The sequence below is a fragment of the Psammomys obesus genome, unplaced genomic scaffold (genome assembly GCF_907164565.1).
Source record: "Psammomys obesus unplaced genomic scaffold, mPsaObe1.curated_primary_1811, whole genome shotgun sequence".
NCBI lineage: Eukaryota > Metazoa > Chordata > Mammalia > Rodentia > Muridae > Psammomys > Psammomys obesus.
Window position 1 is genome coordinate 11526325 of NW_026596069.1, and position 19944 is coordinate 11546268.

Sequence of the window (19944 nt, forward strand, 5' to 3'; positions counted from 1 at the left end):
TACCATAATTGCAAGGGGAGGGACAAATGAGAAAGGTAGGACTCAAGACAGAAAGGGCAAGGATTACTCCAGGACAGATTTAGCCAAGCAAACCCCAGGAGTAGGAGTAAAGTTTGCTTGGTACACAGCACTAGACTCCACACAGTATATGGGCACTAAACTCTGCAGGTGGGTAGGGCTTGGAGTGGAGAGGGAGCTGAGCGCTGGTATGAGAAACAGAGCACGGTTTGATCAGAGAATGGAGGAAAAGAACACCTTGCTGAATTCACATCATGGAGGGCTATAAACAGCAAAGTAAGACCACTATGTTGCTTATGCCACCTGCCATGGTTTGAGTGAACCCTCAAAGTACAAGTCCCCCACATGGTGACATTGGAAAGAGAAACCTTTAAGAATTGATTAGATAACCACAAGCTCCATGAAACAAATGCCATTCCTGGAGAGTGGGTTGCATCTAAGAGGATGATAGCCTCCCCCTACCTTGTTTTCCACCATGGGATAACAGGATGCTGTCACCAGTCATTGACTTCTTCCTGAGCCAATAAATTTCTGCTTGAAGTCAATAGCCCAGTGTCAGGTATTTTGCTACAGTAGCACCAGACAGACCAGGAGCCAAAGCAAAGCTTTTCGCACCAGTACACCTTTCTCCTCCAACTCAGCCCTACACAGATACTGCCTGCACACCACTTACCCCAGCCACAGGAGATGGGAACAGAAAGCAATGCATATGGCAAGGGGGCGCTGGAGCACCAAGGCCAACAGTAGGGATACTGGCAAGCTCCTTTACTAACCTCATGGCCAAGTTTTTTGTTGTTGTTGTTGTTGTTTTCCTTAAAAGACTCCACTGGGTGGGCACATATGAATCAAGACTACAAATTCACAGGAGGCTTTCAAATTGCACACTTTAGTCACAAAACACAAAACAAAAAACAAACAAGCAAAAACAGACTCTAAAAGAAATAGGCCCACAGAATGACAAGATCCCAGGGTGGGCCTAGGAGCTTGCTCTTGTCAGTTTCAGTTCCAAGTCACCAATCACTCCGAGCCCTAATCAGAGACTTCAAGCACTAAAGACACTTGAGTGTGACCAGCAGCACATGCTTTGGGATGTAAACACACAACTTCATGACCCCTCTCCCATCAGAGGGACTTTTGGCTACACTGACTCAGCAGCAAAGGAGCCCCGGTGTATACCTTCTACCTTGTAGCCCATTCTAGAGTTCAACTGCTGCTCTCCATTTCTTGTGAGCCTAGTCAGAACCCTTGGGCCCCGACACTGTCCTCCAGCTTTGGCAAACTCTGATCCCCAGATAAACACTGTACTGAATAATGAAATTTAAATTGTTAAGACATTGCAGAGCTGTATCTGTTCACTTAATAGAGCCCAGCACACTTTTCCATGGGGACCAGGCAGGCTGAGAAGTTGTTTTGTTTATTTAGTAAGAGAAATGGCTGAGAGGGTAAAGGAACCAGATAGGCTTAAAGACACAAGAGCCCTGAGATACAAAGAAACCTCAGGCCTGGGGCCACTCCCTCCCTCCTCTCTGTTTGGCTCCCCCAGGATTAGCTGAGGTCTTACTCTGGCTGGCTGGGCCTAGCAAGATGCATGCAGAAGCAGCAATGAAGGGAAACAGCAGCCACTTCTGGACACTTCTTGTTACTTAGGGGAGGATGATGGAACAGGAGGTTCCCAAGGTTGAGGCATGGATACTCAGTTAGGATACCCAATCATGGCTTCAGAAGTCTGGGCTACTATGATGTGGGTTAGCCAGACTGAGCAGGAAACATCCCTAGGACCTGCAGGGATGCAAATGTGGGGAGGATCACAGCATTTGCACATATTCTCAGGCCACCGGAAGAACCAACTGATGAGATGGGCTGCAGATTTGAGCACAGGGGTTCTGGACTTTTTCTAAGTCCTCTCCTGTGGCTGATGTGAAAATGTGGCCTCTGACCAAAGGGCTGTTCACAAATTCCAATGTTACAAGCAAAGTTCAAAATTTTCAGGCAAGCCAAGCTCTCCAGATTCACCTTAACAGCCACCCCCCAATATCCTGCAAAAGCCCCTCACTTTCACCCATAAAGAAAATAGGCACAAGTATCTACATACTATGTAAACAAGACAGCCTGAAGCCTTTGGATAAGGGCTACCTGTTAGGAGTAAAGTCTGGACATACTCGGCAGATTCAGATTCTTGGGTGGCCAAGAGAGGAAGCCAAAAACCACATCCAGCTGGCCACACACCTCCATTACTCTTCATTTCATCTTGATGTGCAATAAAAAAAATAATAATAACTCCAAGTGTTCTGGATGCTTTGTTTAATGCCAGCTCAGTCCCTCAGTGCCTGCGGGGAACTGGCTTCAGGACCCTCCCCGCCCCTACCCTGTCCCAACAGACACCAGAGTCTCTTGCATAAGCAGCATAGTGTTTGCCTACAAACCATGTAAGCTCCCTCTCATACACTGGGAGTCACCTCTATAATGCAAACACTACCTGATTCAACATAGGTGGTCTATGAATAGTCATCATACTGCATTGTTGAGGGAGTGACCACCAAAGCAACTGCTCAGCACAGTGCTTCTTTTTCTAATATTCTAGATCCACGGTTGGTTGAACCCTCATAGACCCCCTGCAATCCAGAGGGCTGACTGTATTTTGATGACTGATGAGATTCTGGAGATCTATGTACCCTGGGATTTGAGAAATTAGCCTCTTCAAAGCTCAGTCATGGACACTGTCCCTCTGGAAAGCTGTAGATATCTACATAACTTTTCACCCGAACACAAAAGAATATACTTTTTTTCTCAGCATCACACAGAACCTTCTCCAAAATTGACCATATAGTCAGTCACAAAGCAAACTTCAACCAATACATGAAAACTGAATTAACCCATTGTTCTTTATCAGGTCACCATGGATTAAAGCTGGACCTCAACAACAACAGCAATAACAAAAAGCCTACACACTCATGGAAACTGAACAACTCCCTGCTCAATGATCACTGAGTGAGGGGAGAAATAAATAAGCAAATTAAAGACTTCCTAGAATTCAGTGAAAATGAGGGCACAACTTACCCAAACTTATGGGACACCATGAAAGCAGTGCTAAGAGGAAAGTTCATAGCACTAAGTGCCCTCATTAAGAAATTGGAGAGATTCCATATTAGCAACTTAACAGATCATCTGAAAGCTTTAGGAAAAAAAAGAAGCAAACACACCTAAGAAGAGTAGATGGCAGGAAATAATCTATAGGATGAGTGTACACAGCAAGTGCTAGGTAATGTCATAGCTCAAGGTGACAAAGCCACATGGGGATACCAGAATCTTATCTCAGGATTCATCCACAGCAGGGCCTCAGAAGACTTAATGAAGAGAACAGTCAAGCAGCTGTGAACAGTGATTTCTAGGCAGAGTTTCAAAAGGTACTTAGAATCTGAAGTCCAAGACTCAGCAATTTCTCCTCGAGGACACCTATCTACAAAGAAAGCCAGGTAATGCTGCTTTGGCTGAAAACAATTCAACATCTAAGAATTTACCATTTAAAAAAGCTTTGGTTTACACAAAATCTCTACATAATATAAATATCCTTCAATGAGCAAATTGATGCACAGATTATGGTAGAAACATACATAAACCCAGTGATAAAAACAAATGGATCGTTACCACACCCAACAACTTAGATGGCTCTGAAGTGCATTATACAGAGTGAAGAAGCCAATTTCAAAAGATCATATACACAATGACTCTACTCACAGAGCGTTCTGGGGAAAACTCTCAGGAGAGATCAGTGTCCACTAGGGATATGGAGATAAAAAGAGTACATGAATCTGGGCACGGTGGCGCATGCCTGTAATCCCAGCACTGAGGGAGGCAGAGGCAGGCAGATCTCCGTGAGTTCCAGGCTAGCCTAGTGTACAAAGCAAGTCCAGGACAGCCAAGGCTACACAGAGAAACCATGTCTCAAAAAACAAAACAGGAAGAAAGAAAGAAGGAAAGGAAGGAAGGAAGGAAGGAAGGAAGGAAGGAAGGAAGGAAGGAAGGAAGGAAAGAAGGAAGGAAGAAGAGAACATGACCACAAATGAACACACCCTGTTAGTTTCAAAGGCTTCTGACATGTTAAAATTGACAGAGCTGTACACTAAAATACAACTGAATTTCCCACTGTATACATGATTGAAGTTCACTAATTCTTCAGCATTGCTCCTACAAAACAATGATGTTTGAGTCTCTGCCCTTGAATAAGGCGAGCCTTAGGATGTGCACCTAATGCATGGCATTAAGAAAAAGGTGACAGCATTCTGGCACTCCTCTGGCTCTGGTTATCACTAGAACCTAAAACTGATATACAAGAAGTCCAGCTCCAGGAAGCCGTTATGTTAGGGAGACCCAGTAGAGAGACCACAGAGAAAGAGGAAAAGCTATTCACACCTTCTCAGCCCCACACCAGCACCAGGACCAGGACAATGGGAGAACACCCTCTGAGAGGAACCCAGGCCAGGCACCACCTCAGTGAGCACCTCCAAATTCCTGACCCAAAAATTGATGGGAGATAATAAAAACAATTGTCTAGAGGTATGATATTTTCCCACTGATTTATATCCAGAGCAGAATAAACATAGGTCCCATTTTGTTTGAGCAATTCTCCCATGATTCAGTCTTATTTTTTAGTCACCTAACAAACATTGAGCTTACTCTACATGGGTACAACACCACATGGAATGGAGAGAGAAGAATTCTAAGACACAGTGGGAACAACAGAATGAAAGGACTGATAGAGGGAGAACCAGGGAGAGCCTCTTGGTCTGGGCAACTTGCTGATAATGCTATTCACTGAGGCAGCACATGTCTACAGGAAAGGAAGGTCTGATCTAGACACGCTGTGTATTCAACATCTGCAGAATGTCTAAGAGGACTTGCCCAAGGGAGATCTGGGCATTAGTTTTCAGGCCCAGAAAGAAAGATGGACCAGATGGTCATTGGAAAGTCCATGAAGCCTCCCAGAAAAGAGTAGACTGTACAGAGAAGGAGTATCCTAACAGGACCCTAACAGGTCAACATTCAAAGGACATGAGGAGCAGAAAGATGAAAAAAAGAAAAAAAGAAATAGAGAGAGAGAGAGAAAGAAAGGAAGGAAGGAAGGAAGGAAGGAAGGAAGGAAGGAAGGAAGGAAGGACGGACGGACACTGACCAAAATTGGCAAGTACTACTAAAGGACTCACACTGCAATAATGAATACAGAAGCTGGAGTGGAACAGGAGGGGCCATGACAAAAGACAGTAGAGCTTAAATAAGGAAGGCCTGAGGTGCTCATGGGAAAAAGATGGAAAACTGGACCCAGGGGCCAAGGAGTAGGGTTTGTCTGTATGAAGGAGGCTATAGGCCATATAAATGCTAGAGAATGTATCCCAGAGGGAGGTGAAGAATAATGACAGAAGAAAGGGATTGGCTTCTCTGTGAGAAGAGGAGAGCCGAGCATGGGAGGGCAGGTAAAGAAGTATGTGGAGTGGGACTAAACCTGAAGGGTCTGCTTCATCATTGCATTTATAGTCAAGGCCTGTCCTGGCAGTAGGAACACTATGGTGGCCACAGGGGTAGATAGGGAGAATTTGCTGAGATATTTGGGGACACAGGAGAATGGGCACAGCCTGCTGTCGCTCACACAGCTGGGACGGAAAGCCACATAGGTATGCGGCATGCAATGAAGGAGAGATCCTGTCCTGATTTTTCTGTTCAACAGCCTGCGAGGGAGACAATGCTGTTCAAGCCTTTAGGAGGACAAACACAGCAGAGTGGGGCTGTTGCTCAGTGGTGGGGTACTTGCCTACCATATGTGAGACCTTGGGTATGATGCCCAGAGCCCATAGAGGTGGATGGAGTAGGAATGGGCATAGTGAACACAGGCCTGTCAGATGGAGAGGAGCCACCATCATCTTATTACCCTTCCATGCTGCTCTTTATTGCTCTCTGAGAATCTGACACCAGGCCACAAACATCTCTAAGATGGAGAAAGAAACAAAAAGTCCCCCAGAAAAGGGTCTTCACTAGCTAATATCTGAACAATCAACTTATCAGAAAATAAAAGAGGCCCAGCCTATGAGTGGCAGGAGTCCTGCCTTCCCTGCACATGCCCGAGGCATAGCACTCTTTTTCCTTTTTCCCATGTTGCCTTGGCACATGGCCTTTCGGCGACTGTCTATCCATCCATCTGGCCCTCTTCTCTTTCCTTCATTTGCTCCTCGTAATATTTTTCTTCCCATCTTCCTGTTTTTCTTCTGCCTTCCCTCTTGTTTTCCAGTGTGTGTCTTTTGGACAGAATGAAAGTAACATTTGAAATTGTTTGCTCTCCACTCAGGTTCTTAAATTCTTCTCACAGCTCAGTGCTGCGGGTCATCTCCTCCATCCGACTCCCAGGTTTTATCAGTATCTATTTACCTGTAACGAACACCATCCATTCTCCTTTTCCACATTCAAACCTCATCCTCATTCCCACACACTTTGTGGACTTTGCAGTCCACATGGTTTTTCCTCAAGTCTGCCATTGCTGTAGCTCTGATGGCCTGTCATCTCCTTCTATCAGTACTCCACTTTTTATTATTCTGGTGATTTATCTCCCCAACCAAAACTCATAATAAATGGGGAATTTCACACTCCTAAGGTCGGTAGTGTTGATAAAGGGAAGCTTCTGACTTCAAAACATCCCATAGCCCACAGAAAAACCATCACCAACTCATGGCATATAACATCAAGTAAACTCAGCTTAAATGTATTCCTCCATTGTCTTCTCTCTGCATACTTCTCTGGATGTCAACCTTTTTCACCCTTATCTCTGTCAGATCGTGAAGGGGCTTTCTCAACAGAGAGACATAAAGGGAAGAATAGGCCAAATTCAAGTTTCATTGCCTTGTAAGGGGTCATTTCCTAAATGGGTTGTTTCCTTTGAAAAGCCATTTCCCATGAGAGGCCATTTCTGTGAGGGGCTGTTTCCTGTGAAAGGCTATTCCCTGTGAGGGGCTGTTTCTTGTGAGAAGCTATTTCCTGTCAGTGGCCATTTCCTGAGAGAGGCTGTTTCCTTTAAGGGGTCATTTCCTGTGATAGGCCATTTCCTGTGAGAAGCTGTTTCCTGTAAGAGGCCATTTTCTATGAGAGGCTGTTTCCTGTGAGCCTGTATTTCCTTTGAGAAGCTGTTTCCTGTGGAAGTTATTTTCTGTGAGGGGATGTTTTCTCTAAAAAGCTGTTTCCTTTGAGAAGATGTTTCCTTTGAGGAGATGTTTTACATGCATCTGTCACAAATGCTGCAGTTCTCTTATCTCTGGAATGGAGGCCTAAATGTACCATGTTGCCCCTTTCAAAGGTTGTGTAGGGACTAACCAGGCTAACACATGTCCCAGTGTCTTATAAACTGTGCAGACATGCCATGGTTCTATTACTGGCATACTCAGTGATGAATCATTGTCCACAAAAATGCACACAGTTCTGAGGAAGAAAAAAAAAAAAAGGAAAGAAAGAAAAGAGAAGAGAAAAAAAAACATTCACATTTCTATTGTTCTGGAGAGGACTGCTCAACAGAGTAGCCCTGCTCCCACTCCTTGACACATACGTGGATGAGCTTGGAGGATGCATGGAAGACTGGCCAAGCTATCCCAACTGCAGGCCCCAGCTGCCCACACAGCACCCACCTGGGTACTGCTAGCTCTGGAAGGTTTACAGAGGCTGCTATCAGAAGTCAGCCTGATTATGTCTTCAGCCTACTGCTAAGATCTAACAAAGAAGGAAGTCCCCAAAAATCAGTACCCCCAAAATGACTGTTAGCACTGGTAACAAAATCCTACCCAGCACCTCTGTGGTGGACAAAACTCAGAATATCCAAGTGTGAAAACTGGGCATGGAGGCACATGCCTCTAATCCCATCACGTATGAGGTAGAGACAGGGGGACCAGGAGTTTAATGCTTTCTTTGACTATATAGTGAGTTCAAGGCCAGTCTCAGTCACATGAGACCCCATCTCAATAAATGAAAACAAACAAACAAACAAACAGGTATGGAAAGAATAGTTAGTCTCCATGGTCACAATTCCTACCATTCCAAATCCCCTAATAATAGTTAAGGCAGCCTCGGTGGCCTTGTGGGTGGGGGGTCCCTTATCTCTCACACAAACACAGCAGTCTTCTCCCTAACACTCAGCACAGGCAGCACTATGACTCAGTGTTCAGGAACAAAGCAATGAGGGTAACCTGGCTTAAGGAGTAGTGTTTCCAGGCCGAGGAACCAACTAAGTAGGGTTCATGGGGACTCACAGAGGTTGAAGCAGCAATCACAGAGCTTGTATGGGGCTGCAATAGATCCTCTGCATATATGCCATGATTGTTGGCTTGATATTTGGGGGAGACTCCTGACAGTGGGAACACTGGTGTCTCTGACTCTTTTGCCTGCTTTTGGAATCCTTTTCCTCCAGCTGGGTTGCCTTGCTCAGCCTTGATGTCAGGGTTTATGGCTGGTCTTATTGTATCTTGTTGTATGTTCTATTGATGTCTGTATGAGCCCTGCTCTTTCCCAGGGGAAGATGGGCAGGTGAATATGGAGCAGAGGGGGGCTTTGGGAGTGAGGAGTGGAGGGAGGGGAAGCTAAGGTTGTCATGTACTGTATGAGAGAAGAATAAATAAATTTTTTTAAAGAAGTGATGCTTCTCCATTTTGGACAGTAAGCTTTAATTCTAGTCAGATGTCCTCCTCCATCACAGAACTCCTGACCCAGGCCTAGAGCAGTCCCCAGGTAGGCTCCCAAGTGTCCACCATGCAAACTGCTCCACATATGTGTCTGGGAGTAAAAGAGAAGAGCCACTGGGCAGGCAGATCTAGCATCATGAATGCCTGCTGGGTTCTTAAGCTGTCATTGAAAATGACACACCCTATATCTGATAACTCAGGACAATATCCAGGTGCACCATTTTATAGTCACAGATAGCAGAGTTTTAGTGAAACACAGAAATGTTAAGTGGTTCTCTGTGGTGTGAGAATACCAACCCAATGTAACAGAAAATGACCCCTGCAGGAACATGTGTCTCCCCCTTGCCAACCTGAGCCTTCGGCCTAAGTTAGGCTTTCTTGTCTGGGGACTGGACACAGTGAAGTGGGTCCTGCCACACTCACCTTCAGTAATCATGTTGGTAGATTATAGCTCTGACAAAGGTCTGAGAATATAAGCTCTTGAGGAGCAGAGACCTACCATGGGTACAAGCATTTTATGTGTAGAATTTTTCCCACCTAATATCATTCTTTCAAATATTAAAAATATTTACTAGAGCCAGTTACATACCAAAACCTCAAAAGTCTTCAGATGTGTGGCTTCCTGCTGGGCTTTGAACATTGCTGGGGGACATAGACACTGAACACAGTAAGAACTAGCGAGTCCTTGGCAGAGAGCTCACAGGTCAGTGCACAGCTGAGACTACCTGGCACAATGGGGCCCTTTGATTGGGGGAGGGGGGAAGCAGTGAGATACACACACATCACTTCTTCAGGTTTCTATCAGTCATCTCTGGGTCACGCTCAGAGGTGACACAACAGTCAAGAGAAAAGGACATCAATCTGTCCCTGAGCTTGCCCATCTCTCTACTATCTCTACTCTGTCCCAGAGACCACCCTTCCAGACATCTCCATTGTCTACAGTGGAGAAATCTCCTTCCTCGAAGATGAGATCTTGATGTTTCAACTCAGCAAGCAGTTAAACATCTAGGAATTTAATTAAGGAAATAAGCAGATTTGGGCACAAAGATTTGTGAGGGAGGTTCTATAGGTAAATGTATTTTAGAATTACTTGTTGTTTCTTTATTGCCAACTACCTAGATATTCCATGGTTCATTCATGCATGCATGCACAAGCCCAGGGCAAGTTAAACATTACAGGAAGTGGAGTGCTTTCTCTCACGGTCTGGGAGCAGTCATTACATGGATCATGGTCCAGGAAGGGATTATGTTACCATGCTGTCATTAAAGAGTGCATGCCTAAAAAACATTTGATAACTTACAACATGCTCAGATATATTCCTGTACTTTATGTTCATGGATATACAAGTTACAGTGAGATGTGGAAGTGTTCCAAACAGTCCACTCAGGTGATAAGAACAGTGACTGGCATTTCTTTGATATGGTTTTCTATTGTCTCTGAAACCTAGATGCAGGCTCACTCTGTGTCTCATTGTAGAAGGGCTCTGAATCCTTCCTTGCATCTTCTCTCAGGAACTCTAACTTAGCTAGGATAGCCTCTCTAAACCCATCACCCTTAGTTCACAAATATAGCTCAAATTCACAGCTCTAAAGAACTGTAGTGAACAGAGAACAAGGCATGTGCAGGCATATGCATGTGAGCGTGTACCACACACACAAGAAGAAATAATAATACTCAGCCCCTTGAAGCAGTAGACTAGCCACTCAAGGGCTTTGGAGTTTTCCTTGAATAACAAGGGGCTTCTGGGAGGTTTTGGCACAGAGGAATGAAGTGTTCCAACCATCATTTTTAGATACCTCTTTCCTCCGGACATGAGCATATAAGCCTCCTGCCCGGTCTGCTGCTTCTCATTAAATGGAACATATCTGATTCTCTCTAGTCTTTTCTTTTCTGCCTATTCACGGCTTCTCCAAGGCCAGGAGGAAGCCTTCACCTTGGAAGACATCAACACTGAACGCAAAAGACCATGCAGAGCACAGTAGAGTCACCAGATAGTATAAAAAGGCAAGACAATGGGAGCCAGAAACACATCCTAAGTCTGCAGAAGTGACCAGTCCAGAGGCTGGGTTGACAATATGCTTCATAGTGACCCATGCCAGGAAGCAGAAACATGTTGGTTCTCATCTAGTTTCTCTTCTATTCAGTCCAGTCCAAGACCCTGCCATTGGGTAGCTGCCCACATCCCCCATCAGTTAATTCTCTCTGGAAATGCCCTAACTGGTACAATTCACTAATCCCTCAGGTGTTCCATATTTCAACCAAATGGACAATCTGAATTAACCAGCACAACATCAATACTGTTTTCCTACAATATCTATTCCCTTCCCTCCATCTGCCATGCAGCAATGACTCCTCCCCTCCCCCCCTGCCAAGAAGTCTGTCACTGTTCACAAGGAATAAAAAAAGCTAGATTGTTCTGGGTGTAGTGCTATTAACTATACTAAATTTTCTTTCACTTAAGAACAGTGAGGAAAAGAAGAGAAGAAGAAAATTGTGTCAGTTGTCCCAAAGCCAAGGCTACCGAATGCTCATGTGTATGAGTCATGGGTTGTTCCCACTGACACCAGACTCACCCTTGTAACAAACTCGGGACTGGAAAAGATGACCTTAAGTCATAGCTACAAGTTGCCAGGTGACTGCAGTGCTGCAGAGATAAACTGCCTTCCCTAAAACCGTGGCTGGGGAGTAGCTACAGTGCTATGCATGACCCTAGTTTGGTCAGAAGGACCCCCTCCTCATTCTGTCTTCCAAGAACACACCTCTCAGGGCAAGTCGCTTGTTTCGTACGTGTCAGCTCTCGCCATTCATTCCAGAAACATTCGGCCACCGTGGTTAACTTGATCGGATTGAGCCGTGTCTAGGGCACAAGTAAAGAGCACCTCTGGGGGGGGGGGGGGTGGCTGAGCATCTCCTAGAAGATTAACTGAGAGAGACCTACACTGGACATGGGCAGCAGCTTTCCATGGGTAGAGGAGTCCTAAACTACACGAAAAAAGAAGACAAAAAGGAGAAAGCCAGCTGAACACTCGGCCTCCCTCTCTGCTTCCTGATCGACCAAGATATAGTAAGCAGCCTTCCACCTCCACAGACAGGCGTCCCATCTTCCTTACCATGACAGGCTGCAAGACCCGGACCATAAGCCAAAGGAGCCTCTTCCTCCCATAAGTTGTCTTTTTGTTTGTTTGTTTGTTTGTTTGTTTTGCTTGCTTTTGGCTTGGGGGATTTAGAGGGTTTTCTGGGGTTTCTTTTTTTGTTTTGGTTTTTATATTTAGACACAGCGGCAATAAAGGAACTCATACATCTATCAGTCATTTGCTCTAAAAGCCAAGCTGCCCTTTGCATCTGTTCAACGAGTGAAAGATGCCTCGGTGGCTCCAGAGAGGAGGTCTCAGTGGTTGACAGTGCTTGCCCATCCTGAGTTCAGTTCCCAGCACACACATGGAGTGGCTCACAACCACCTGTAACTCCAGCTCCAAGAGATCAGATGCCATCTTCTGGCCTTCACAGATTACCCACATACATGTGGCATGTACCCACACAGATACACACACATACACAGACGTACAATCTCTTAATTAAACAAGTTTTTAAAAACACCTTGGACCTATCCTGTAATTTTCTTAAGCCTCTACCCTTTCAGAAAACAGCAGAGTGTGGAAAAGGAGAGGAACCCTATGAACAGTAGGGAAGCTTCCTCCTTGTTTTTTTCTGTTTCAAGAATGCAAAAAAAAAGTATTTGATGAGGCCCTTGAGAAACTAATTTGCTCCCTTTCCGACAAACCTAAGGGGTACTGCTTCTTACTGAGCCCTCAATTTTTTCTTTTTCCAGTTTCAGTTAGTTCAAAAAGTTATTGATGTTTTTCCTAACATTAGTCCTTAAACATTTCACCTTGGAGTTCAACACTTTAATTTCTAAACTATAAAACTAACTGATAAAAAGGTGCTATGGAAGCCTTGCGTAGTGTAATCCCAGCCTGAGACAGGCCTGAGCCCACACAGACCAAACCAGAGGAAGTGAGGAGCCCCACATTATAAACAGATACAATGTAGATCCCATTTGTTACAATCTCTAAAACTCCTGAAGCTTCTGGAAATGCACTTTCTGGTTGGTAATTGATATTTTTTTTTCTTCCAAGCGATCAGTCTTATCCCTTTTTGATAGTTAGCCCACAAATGTTTTAGTCTGCCCATAAAAAAAAGAAGTTGAAGGTAATGGCAGAAATGCCAAGATACACAGACTTCCATTTTCACTCATTAAAATACCCCTGCCATTTGTTACACCTCAAGATGCTGTTCGGAGCCAGAATGAAGGAAGGAAGCAGTTTTGGCTCACTGGAAATCAGACCTTTTGTGGCCAGGAGGCCTGCCGAAGGCTTCAACAGCAGTGGGGAGCTGGTTTACCTTTCTATAAGGTGTCATTTATTTCAGCTGTGACCACGTCTTATTTAGTGGTTAAAATACAAGAGCCCAGGTGATTCCCCCCCCACTCAGCACCTCCCTTACCAAACCAGCAAGTGATGGGACAGGCACCTGCTGACATCATGGTGACCAGCTGAGCCTGAACAGACACTCTGAAGACCAACAGAAATGAGGCCTTTCTAAAGTCCTAAGGTCACTATGACAGGCTGGGAAGAATTAAGTCTCATCAGAGGCTAGGCATGAAGGCACATGCCTGAAATCTCAGCGTCAGCACAGGCAGGTGAAGACTGTGCGTTAAAGTCCAGCTGGAGCTATACAATAAGACATAATTGTGGAAGGAAAAAAAAATTCACTTGGCCACAGTGTACAGTGCTCAGGGAGCACTGGGGCTTAATGACAGAGCTCTGATCCAAGGGAGACCATCTCTTTACTTAAAAAGAAATTAAATATGCAAAAGCCTAAGAAACACCGTCAGATCAGACCTCTCTTCCGCGTCACCACAGTCCAGATTAACCATGAACCACCTGGTCCTGCCCGGACACTGACCCACCTGCCTCCCTCTCAATCTTAGATCATCCTGAAGCAAATTCCAGTCGTTTTGTAATCTGGCCTGCAAATATTTCAGTACACATCTCTGAACAACGCAAATTCTTATTTCAAAATAGCAGCATAGTTTTATCTCATCTTAAAATTAGTCATGTGGGGCCAGAAAATATGTCTACTGCTCAGTCTGCCAACCTGAGTTCAACTTACAGATCCACAGGGTTGAGAGAACCAACTCTTGAAAGCCGACCTCTGACCTCCACGCACATTCCATGGCCCTTGCACACACACACAGGTATACACCCACACAAAATAAGTAAGCAAATGTGTCATTTTAAAAGTTAATCATGTACACTACCAACTAGCCAGTCATGTTTTATTTTTCCCCACCAATCTCAAAGTTTTTTTTTTTAACAATATGTTTGTTTGACTCGGCCTTCAATTAAAGCCTTATATTGGTTAATGTATCTCTCAAACTTCTTTTCACTTTGTTTCTTTCTAGTCTTCTCTTCTTTTTCTTCACAATGTATTTGATGGGGAAATTGTAATGTCCTCCATTTTGCTGAGCCATCCCTGTGGAGGGGCTTAACATTTTGCTGTGACTTAATATTCCCCACTTTTTCTTTCTTACTTCACTCTATCCCTCTTCTCTTCCCAACCCAAAAAAGTATGTATGTCAAACCCAACACTACAAATGGACCAAGAGGGAGAGGTTGTTTTAAACAGGGATATTCCTAAGGCGGCCACAGAAGTCAGAGGAACAGCAGATAAGCTGCGGAGCCCACCAGGAATAGTAGCTGCCTCCGTCTGAAGAAAGCCAAGTCCCACGGGACTGGAAAGTTTCACCACCGGAGAGAACCCAAGGAAAGGAAAAGAAGATGGGGGAAGGGCGTTCCTGAGTTGACCTGGCATGTTAATCAGTTTAAAGCTGCCACCAGTAAGAACTAACATTTCACAGTTCCGTGGGGGAGGGTGAAGGCACGCCTGTTGTTTTGCCGAGGGACCCAGCCTGGACTCCAAGGACAAAAGGCACAGGCCCACAGAGCATCAACCGTGGGAGGACTCACCAGAGCAGAGCCCTGCGGCCGGCAGTCCTTGCCCCCGCCCCCATGGGCAGCAGCAGCACGTGCCCCGCCCCTGCGGGGAGCGGCAGCTCTGCCCCGCCCCGGTGAGGAGCAGCAGCACGTGCTCTGCTGGTTTTCTAATAATGGGACACAGTTGGCTACAGGCTTCAGAGTAAAAAAAGACTCGACCTTAAATCCCAGCTCCTTCACTGAAAGCAGCGTGGCCTGAGGCAAACTGCTTACCTATCTATGCCTCAGTGTCCTTAGCTGTTCACCGGAGTTTCCTTGTCTGTCCACCTGCCGCAGTGGCTGGGGACAGGGCTAAATGACATTTAACTACAGGAAAGTCTCCAACACAAGCTCATTCCAGAGGAGCCCTGCCCCAACCTCCCCGCCCTCCCTTTCAAGTCTGCTGTCATTCTGTTCCAACTCAGATACCCGCAAGGAGCCCTGAGAGAGCACCTGCTGGATGTCTGGCTGGCTTACCAACAGGGTCTGTGGCCATGCATGAAGCAAAGGCAGCTGACCCAGAAAGGGTTCAATCCCATGATCCCGATCTCAATAGCAAGGTTCCAACCAAGTGAGCTAATTACAGTGGGGTTAGATTCAACCGTGCTTAGACTAGTAGCCATTCATAGAATATTCTTAAACAGCACTGTCCTAAAATGCCAAGGCACAACCCACTTGCCAAGTTTACTAATGATCTCATCTCTGAAAAATCTCAATGTAATGTAGCAAACAGATGTGTCCCTTAAGAGGATTAAGGTGGAAATTCATTAGGGCAATAATACCGGTGGATTTGTGTTCTAAAACTAACGCCTGTCAATCAGCATGGTGCGCACCCTGTCTTAGCACGACTTAGCTTCTAGGTGCAACACGAAGAAAGGGGTGGCCAGGGCATCACCTTCAGGAAGCTATCTGAAGGTAGAGAAGATCGTAAGAATCCCATGTTCTAACAGTCTGATGTACCTCACCTGTAACCCGTGCACTCAAGCGGTAATTCCTACTGAAATTACCCAAGTATCATGGTAAGACACACATTCTGGATCAGCTCAGAGGAGGCCTGAGTGTTCGGTTCAAAATAGAAGCCCAGGTGAAGTCCGCCCTGTGCCTGCACCAAAGACCTAGTTCTTGGTGCAACTGGTTATTTTACAGATAGGATAGCTGAGGCTCTGTGGGTAGCCACAGAGACAAAGGATTGTGAGAAAGGATTAAACAGTAGACCCTCAGGATGAGCCCAGTAAGCTGGGTACTAGTTATTGACAGGCTTTCTGGGAGAACATTCAAGACACTAAAGTGGAGCCATTGAGCTCCACTGAGCCAGCTCAGTGTCAGAAGCTAGCTTTGGGGTTTCAAACTCATGTGACCAGGTGACACCCATGCTTAGTGTCCTCAGCTATAACATACACTAGCATCAGCCCCTGGCTTCAGTAGCCATGAACTTGAGGTAGTATAGACCTAGGAATGTTCTTGGATCAGACAAGTACCTAGAACACAGTAGCTGTCACAGCTCTAATCTCTCTAGCCCTTAGTACACAATGAAAATGTTCCCAAATCAAATTATTAAGTCATTAAAAATTACAGCTATGGGGGCTAGAAAGATGGCTCAGTGGTTAAGAGCACTTGTTGCTCTTGCAGAGGACTTGGGTTCAATTTCCAGCACCCATATAGCAGCTCACCACTGTCCATAACGCCAGTTCCAGAATGCACATAATATACAGACGTAAGTATGAGCAAAACAGGCATACACATAAAATAAACAATTTTAACTTTTTAATTGCAAAGTCATAACTGAGATTTTGACATGCACATTAGTCTTTTTATACAAAACTCTGCAGTTCCTCTTTTGTCTATCAAATGAGGGGAAATGCCCTCAGATTCTTTTCATTCTGTGTATGGGGTGTCTGTATGTGTGTGTCTGTGTGTGTGTGTGTGCATGTAGTGTATAAAGAGGTCAGAGATTGATTAACGTCGGGTATCTTCTTCAATCATTCCCCACTTTATTTTTTGAGACAAAGTCTCTCATTGAGCCTGGAACTTAGTGATTCCACTACATGGGCTGGCCAACAAGTCCCAGGGATCGTTTTGTCTCACCATCCCACACTCCTCCCCTTACCCAGCCCCGCAACACACACACACACACACACAGTGCACTGAGATTACATGCATGCACCACTGTACATAACCATTAGCCTCTCCTTAGATTCTCAAATGCCTTGGTTTGTTTGTTTGTTTGTTTGTTTGTTTTCATACAGGCTCTCCTGAAGCCCAGGTTTATACCCTTTATGCTTTTCTCCGCTTGTGACCTGCAGGACAAGGCTGAGAACACCGGGAGCCAGTATAAGTGAGTCCACCCTCACGCCCCCCCCCCCAGTTCTCTTCCCCTTGCAAAGGCCATTCTCGGAACACTGCCTCAGGAGAAGTATTCCCTAACCCCTGGGAAGACTCACTGATGGCAAGAGCCTGGAATGACAGTGACTCCCACCCCTCCAGCTGCTAACCCACAGCACTGTACCTGACTCTGTGTTCCCACCTCTGACTAAGAACCATGCCAGGCCAGGAATTCTGCAAGCCCTTTACGCTTGTAACATCACCTGCCCAACCCCCCAGGCCCACAAGGGCCTGGCACCCAGATGTGGTAGTGCGAACTTCCCAAGGTAATGGATAAGGTGGCCCAGGAAGTCTATAGCGTTTGCCCTCGCCCACAGAGCTGCTCAGGGGGGCGGAGCAGCACTGAAGTGTCCAGTCCCACAGGCCTAGTTAGGCTCCCTGCTCAGACAATCCAGGTACTCTCTACCTGTTTCTTTGCCTCTAAAACAGGGATAATAAAAGCCCTATTTCATGGAGCTCTGTGGGGTTAACTAGGGCCCCAGAGTGCTCCCAGCTGGCTCGCTGTCTATCTCAGGTGGATGATCCAACTTCAAGAGGGTGTGCGGGAGGAGCCGGAGACACAGCTCAGCTGTTAAGATGCCCAGCACCGAGTAACGTGGTTGTGGTGGCGCACAGCTGTAACCCCAGCACTTGTGAAGCACAAACAGGAGGATCAAAACTTCAGCGGTAGCTTCAGATATCTAGCTAGATTGAGGTCAGCCTGGGATACGCAACATTGCCCCCCCCCCCCCATTTAAGTTGATGGAAACTAACTAACATGTTAAAGATATGCAGGTGTAATTCAGTGTCAGGAGATGCCCTGAATTCTGCTTGGCGGAACTCTAGCTAATAGTCAGCTGCCTGCTCTGTTCTTAAGTGCCAAAAACTTTTCAGTGTATAAAAGCAAATGAAAATACTGCTCTGGTCTTTGGCCAGAAGATTCTAAGACCGAGTCTGGGTAGCTAAAGGTTTTCTTGTGTCTGTGTCCCACAGGATACCTTAGAAAGTTCTGACAGCGACCGCTGCACTGTGGCTTCTGGTGAGGGTTGCGAGGGGGGAGAGAAGAGGATATCCCGCCCTGCCAGAAACACTGGATCAAGACTATGGAAACATAAAAACATACTTGAGTTCGGAGCCTGAAAGGTCAACCCATGTATATAGGGTTTGAGATCCAAGGAAACCACTTCAAGGTCACAGGGCCACAATTACGAGGCTTCTGTGGTTTCAACAAAAGATCGCTGTAACCGGAGACCATGATGAATGGAATAACTATGAAGTGGAAGACACTGAAAACTTTTAACTGAATCCACTGACGGAGAAGGGGCAAGAATTTACTAAAACGATTCTGATAAGCCACTGCTTCCCAGCGTATGTGCTATATGGTCAGAAGGAATCCATCCAGCACCAATACAGAAGGACTGAGAGAGATCTGCCCTATTCCTCATTCAAAAAAAAAAAAATGGGTTACTGGTTAGGTTGGAGGGAGGGAGCACGGACGAACTCAGAGCAAGAGGCCATCATTGCCAAACCCCTCAGGTTTCCCCACAGGCCCCTCCACTTTCAAAACAAGTGGACATCTCAACAGAAAGCTGGAGGATTTTTCAAAATCACTTTTGCTCTTGGAATTAAGGGTTCTCTCTCCCAAATGTTTGTCCACGTTGATGCTCAAAGAATTAATTCTCTCTCAACTTTGATGTGGACCTAAGCAGAAAATACAGCAAGGAGGTAAAGCCTTCAAGGTGCAGTCCATCTGTGTAAGTGGGAGGGAGGGCTTTCCCGGAGAGCTAAATGATTAGCTTTCAATGCCTGGCTCTTTACAATCACTTCGCAAGACGCCTGGCCTCCTTCAAAGGGTTAAAAAAGAAAGAAAAGACATGAAAAGAAAAGAAAACTCTAACGGGTGGACTGAGACGCCATTCTTCCCAGGGGACACTCATTTGGGGCTCCTGGGCCGAGGCTTTGTGCGCCCTTTGCCCGCGCCCCCGCCCTTCCTCCCACAGGGGCTGCTCCTCCAAGGTTCCTGAGGCCACCTGCTCCTCGGAAGAAAAAACGGGACAGCGTGAACACTATCGCAGTGCGCGCCCCTTCCCGGAGGGAGGAGGGGGAGGTGTTCCCGGAAAGCGTGCTTTGTCGTGAGGGTCGCCCGGCCGCCCGCAGTGCCAGGGAGGCCCGGCAGAGCTGCTTTCCTCGGCATCTTTCGGGGCTCCCTGGTTTCTTTCCGCGTCTGGCTCAGGGCCAGGCGGGGTACCCAGGCCGATCGCCCCAGCGTCCGAGTTGCACCCCGCCCACCGGGCCGAGCTAACGGAGAGGCCACAGAGATCCCGACGCACGCCGCCTCCGGCCGGCATGGCACCTGCTGGGCCCCGCTCGTCCAAAGATCTGCACCAGGGCGTAGAGCCGTCCTTCCCGCCAGCCAAAGAGAGCCGGTGCGCCTGCCTCCGGGTGCTCCCAGCCCCTCTAACCTAACCCTCGGTGGCATCTGCCCTTGGGCGCGCGTGCCCCGGGGCCTCGGCCAGTCCAACCCGTCTGCAGCGCCCCCACCCTGACAACACGGCTTGCAGGGGTGGCGTCCCCTGCTCCCCAATCACCCCGCCGGCTCTTACCTTGTGCGGCGCCCGCAGCAGCCGATGGACCCCGGCCAACTGGGTGCCCAGAGCCAGGTCCTCGCGGAATGTGAACAGCGGTGGCCGGCTGGGCTCTGGGAAGTTAGTGCTGTTGAAAGGATCGGTGTCGTCCAAGAATTGCACGCGACAGGCCAGCGTGGCCATGATGCATCCCTGCCCCCGTGGGGCGCCCGGGCCCCGGGGTCAGCGGGCCGCGCAGGC

The 19944-nt window shown here is 46.7% G+C and overlaps 1 protein-coding gene across 5 annotated transcripts in view; it reads right to left on the bottom strand.

Annotated features, from left to right (window-relative positions):
- Fhod3 (formin homology 2 domain containing 3) overlaps window positions 1-19944 on the bottom strand; it is a 410013-nt gene extending 390069 nt beyond the window's left edge. For all 5 annotated transcript variants that reach the window (XM_055625623.1, XM_055625622.1, XM_055625621.1 and 2 more), the window contains exon 1: window positions 19723-19944. In XM_055625623.1, coding sequence (XP_055481598.1) covers window positions 19723-19887 — 165 coding nt within the window. In that variant the 5' untranslated portion in view covers window positions 19888-19944. The remainder of the gene's footprint in view (window positions 1-19722) is intronic.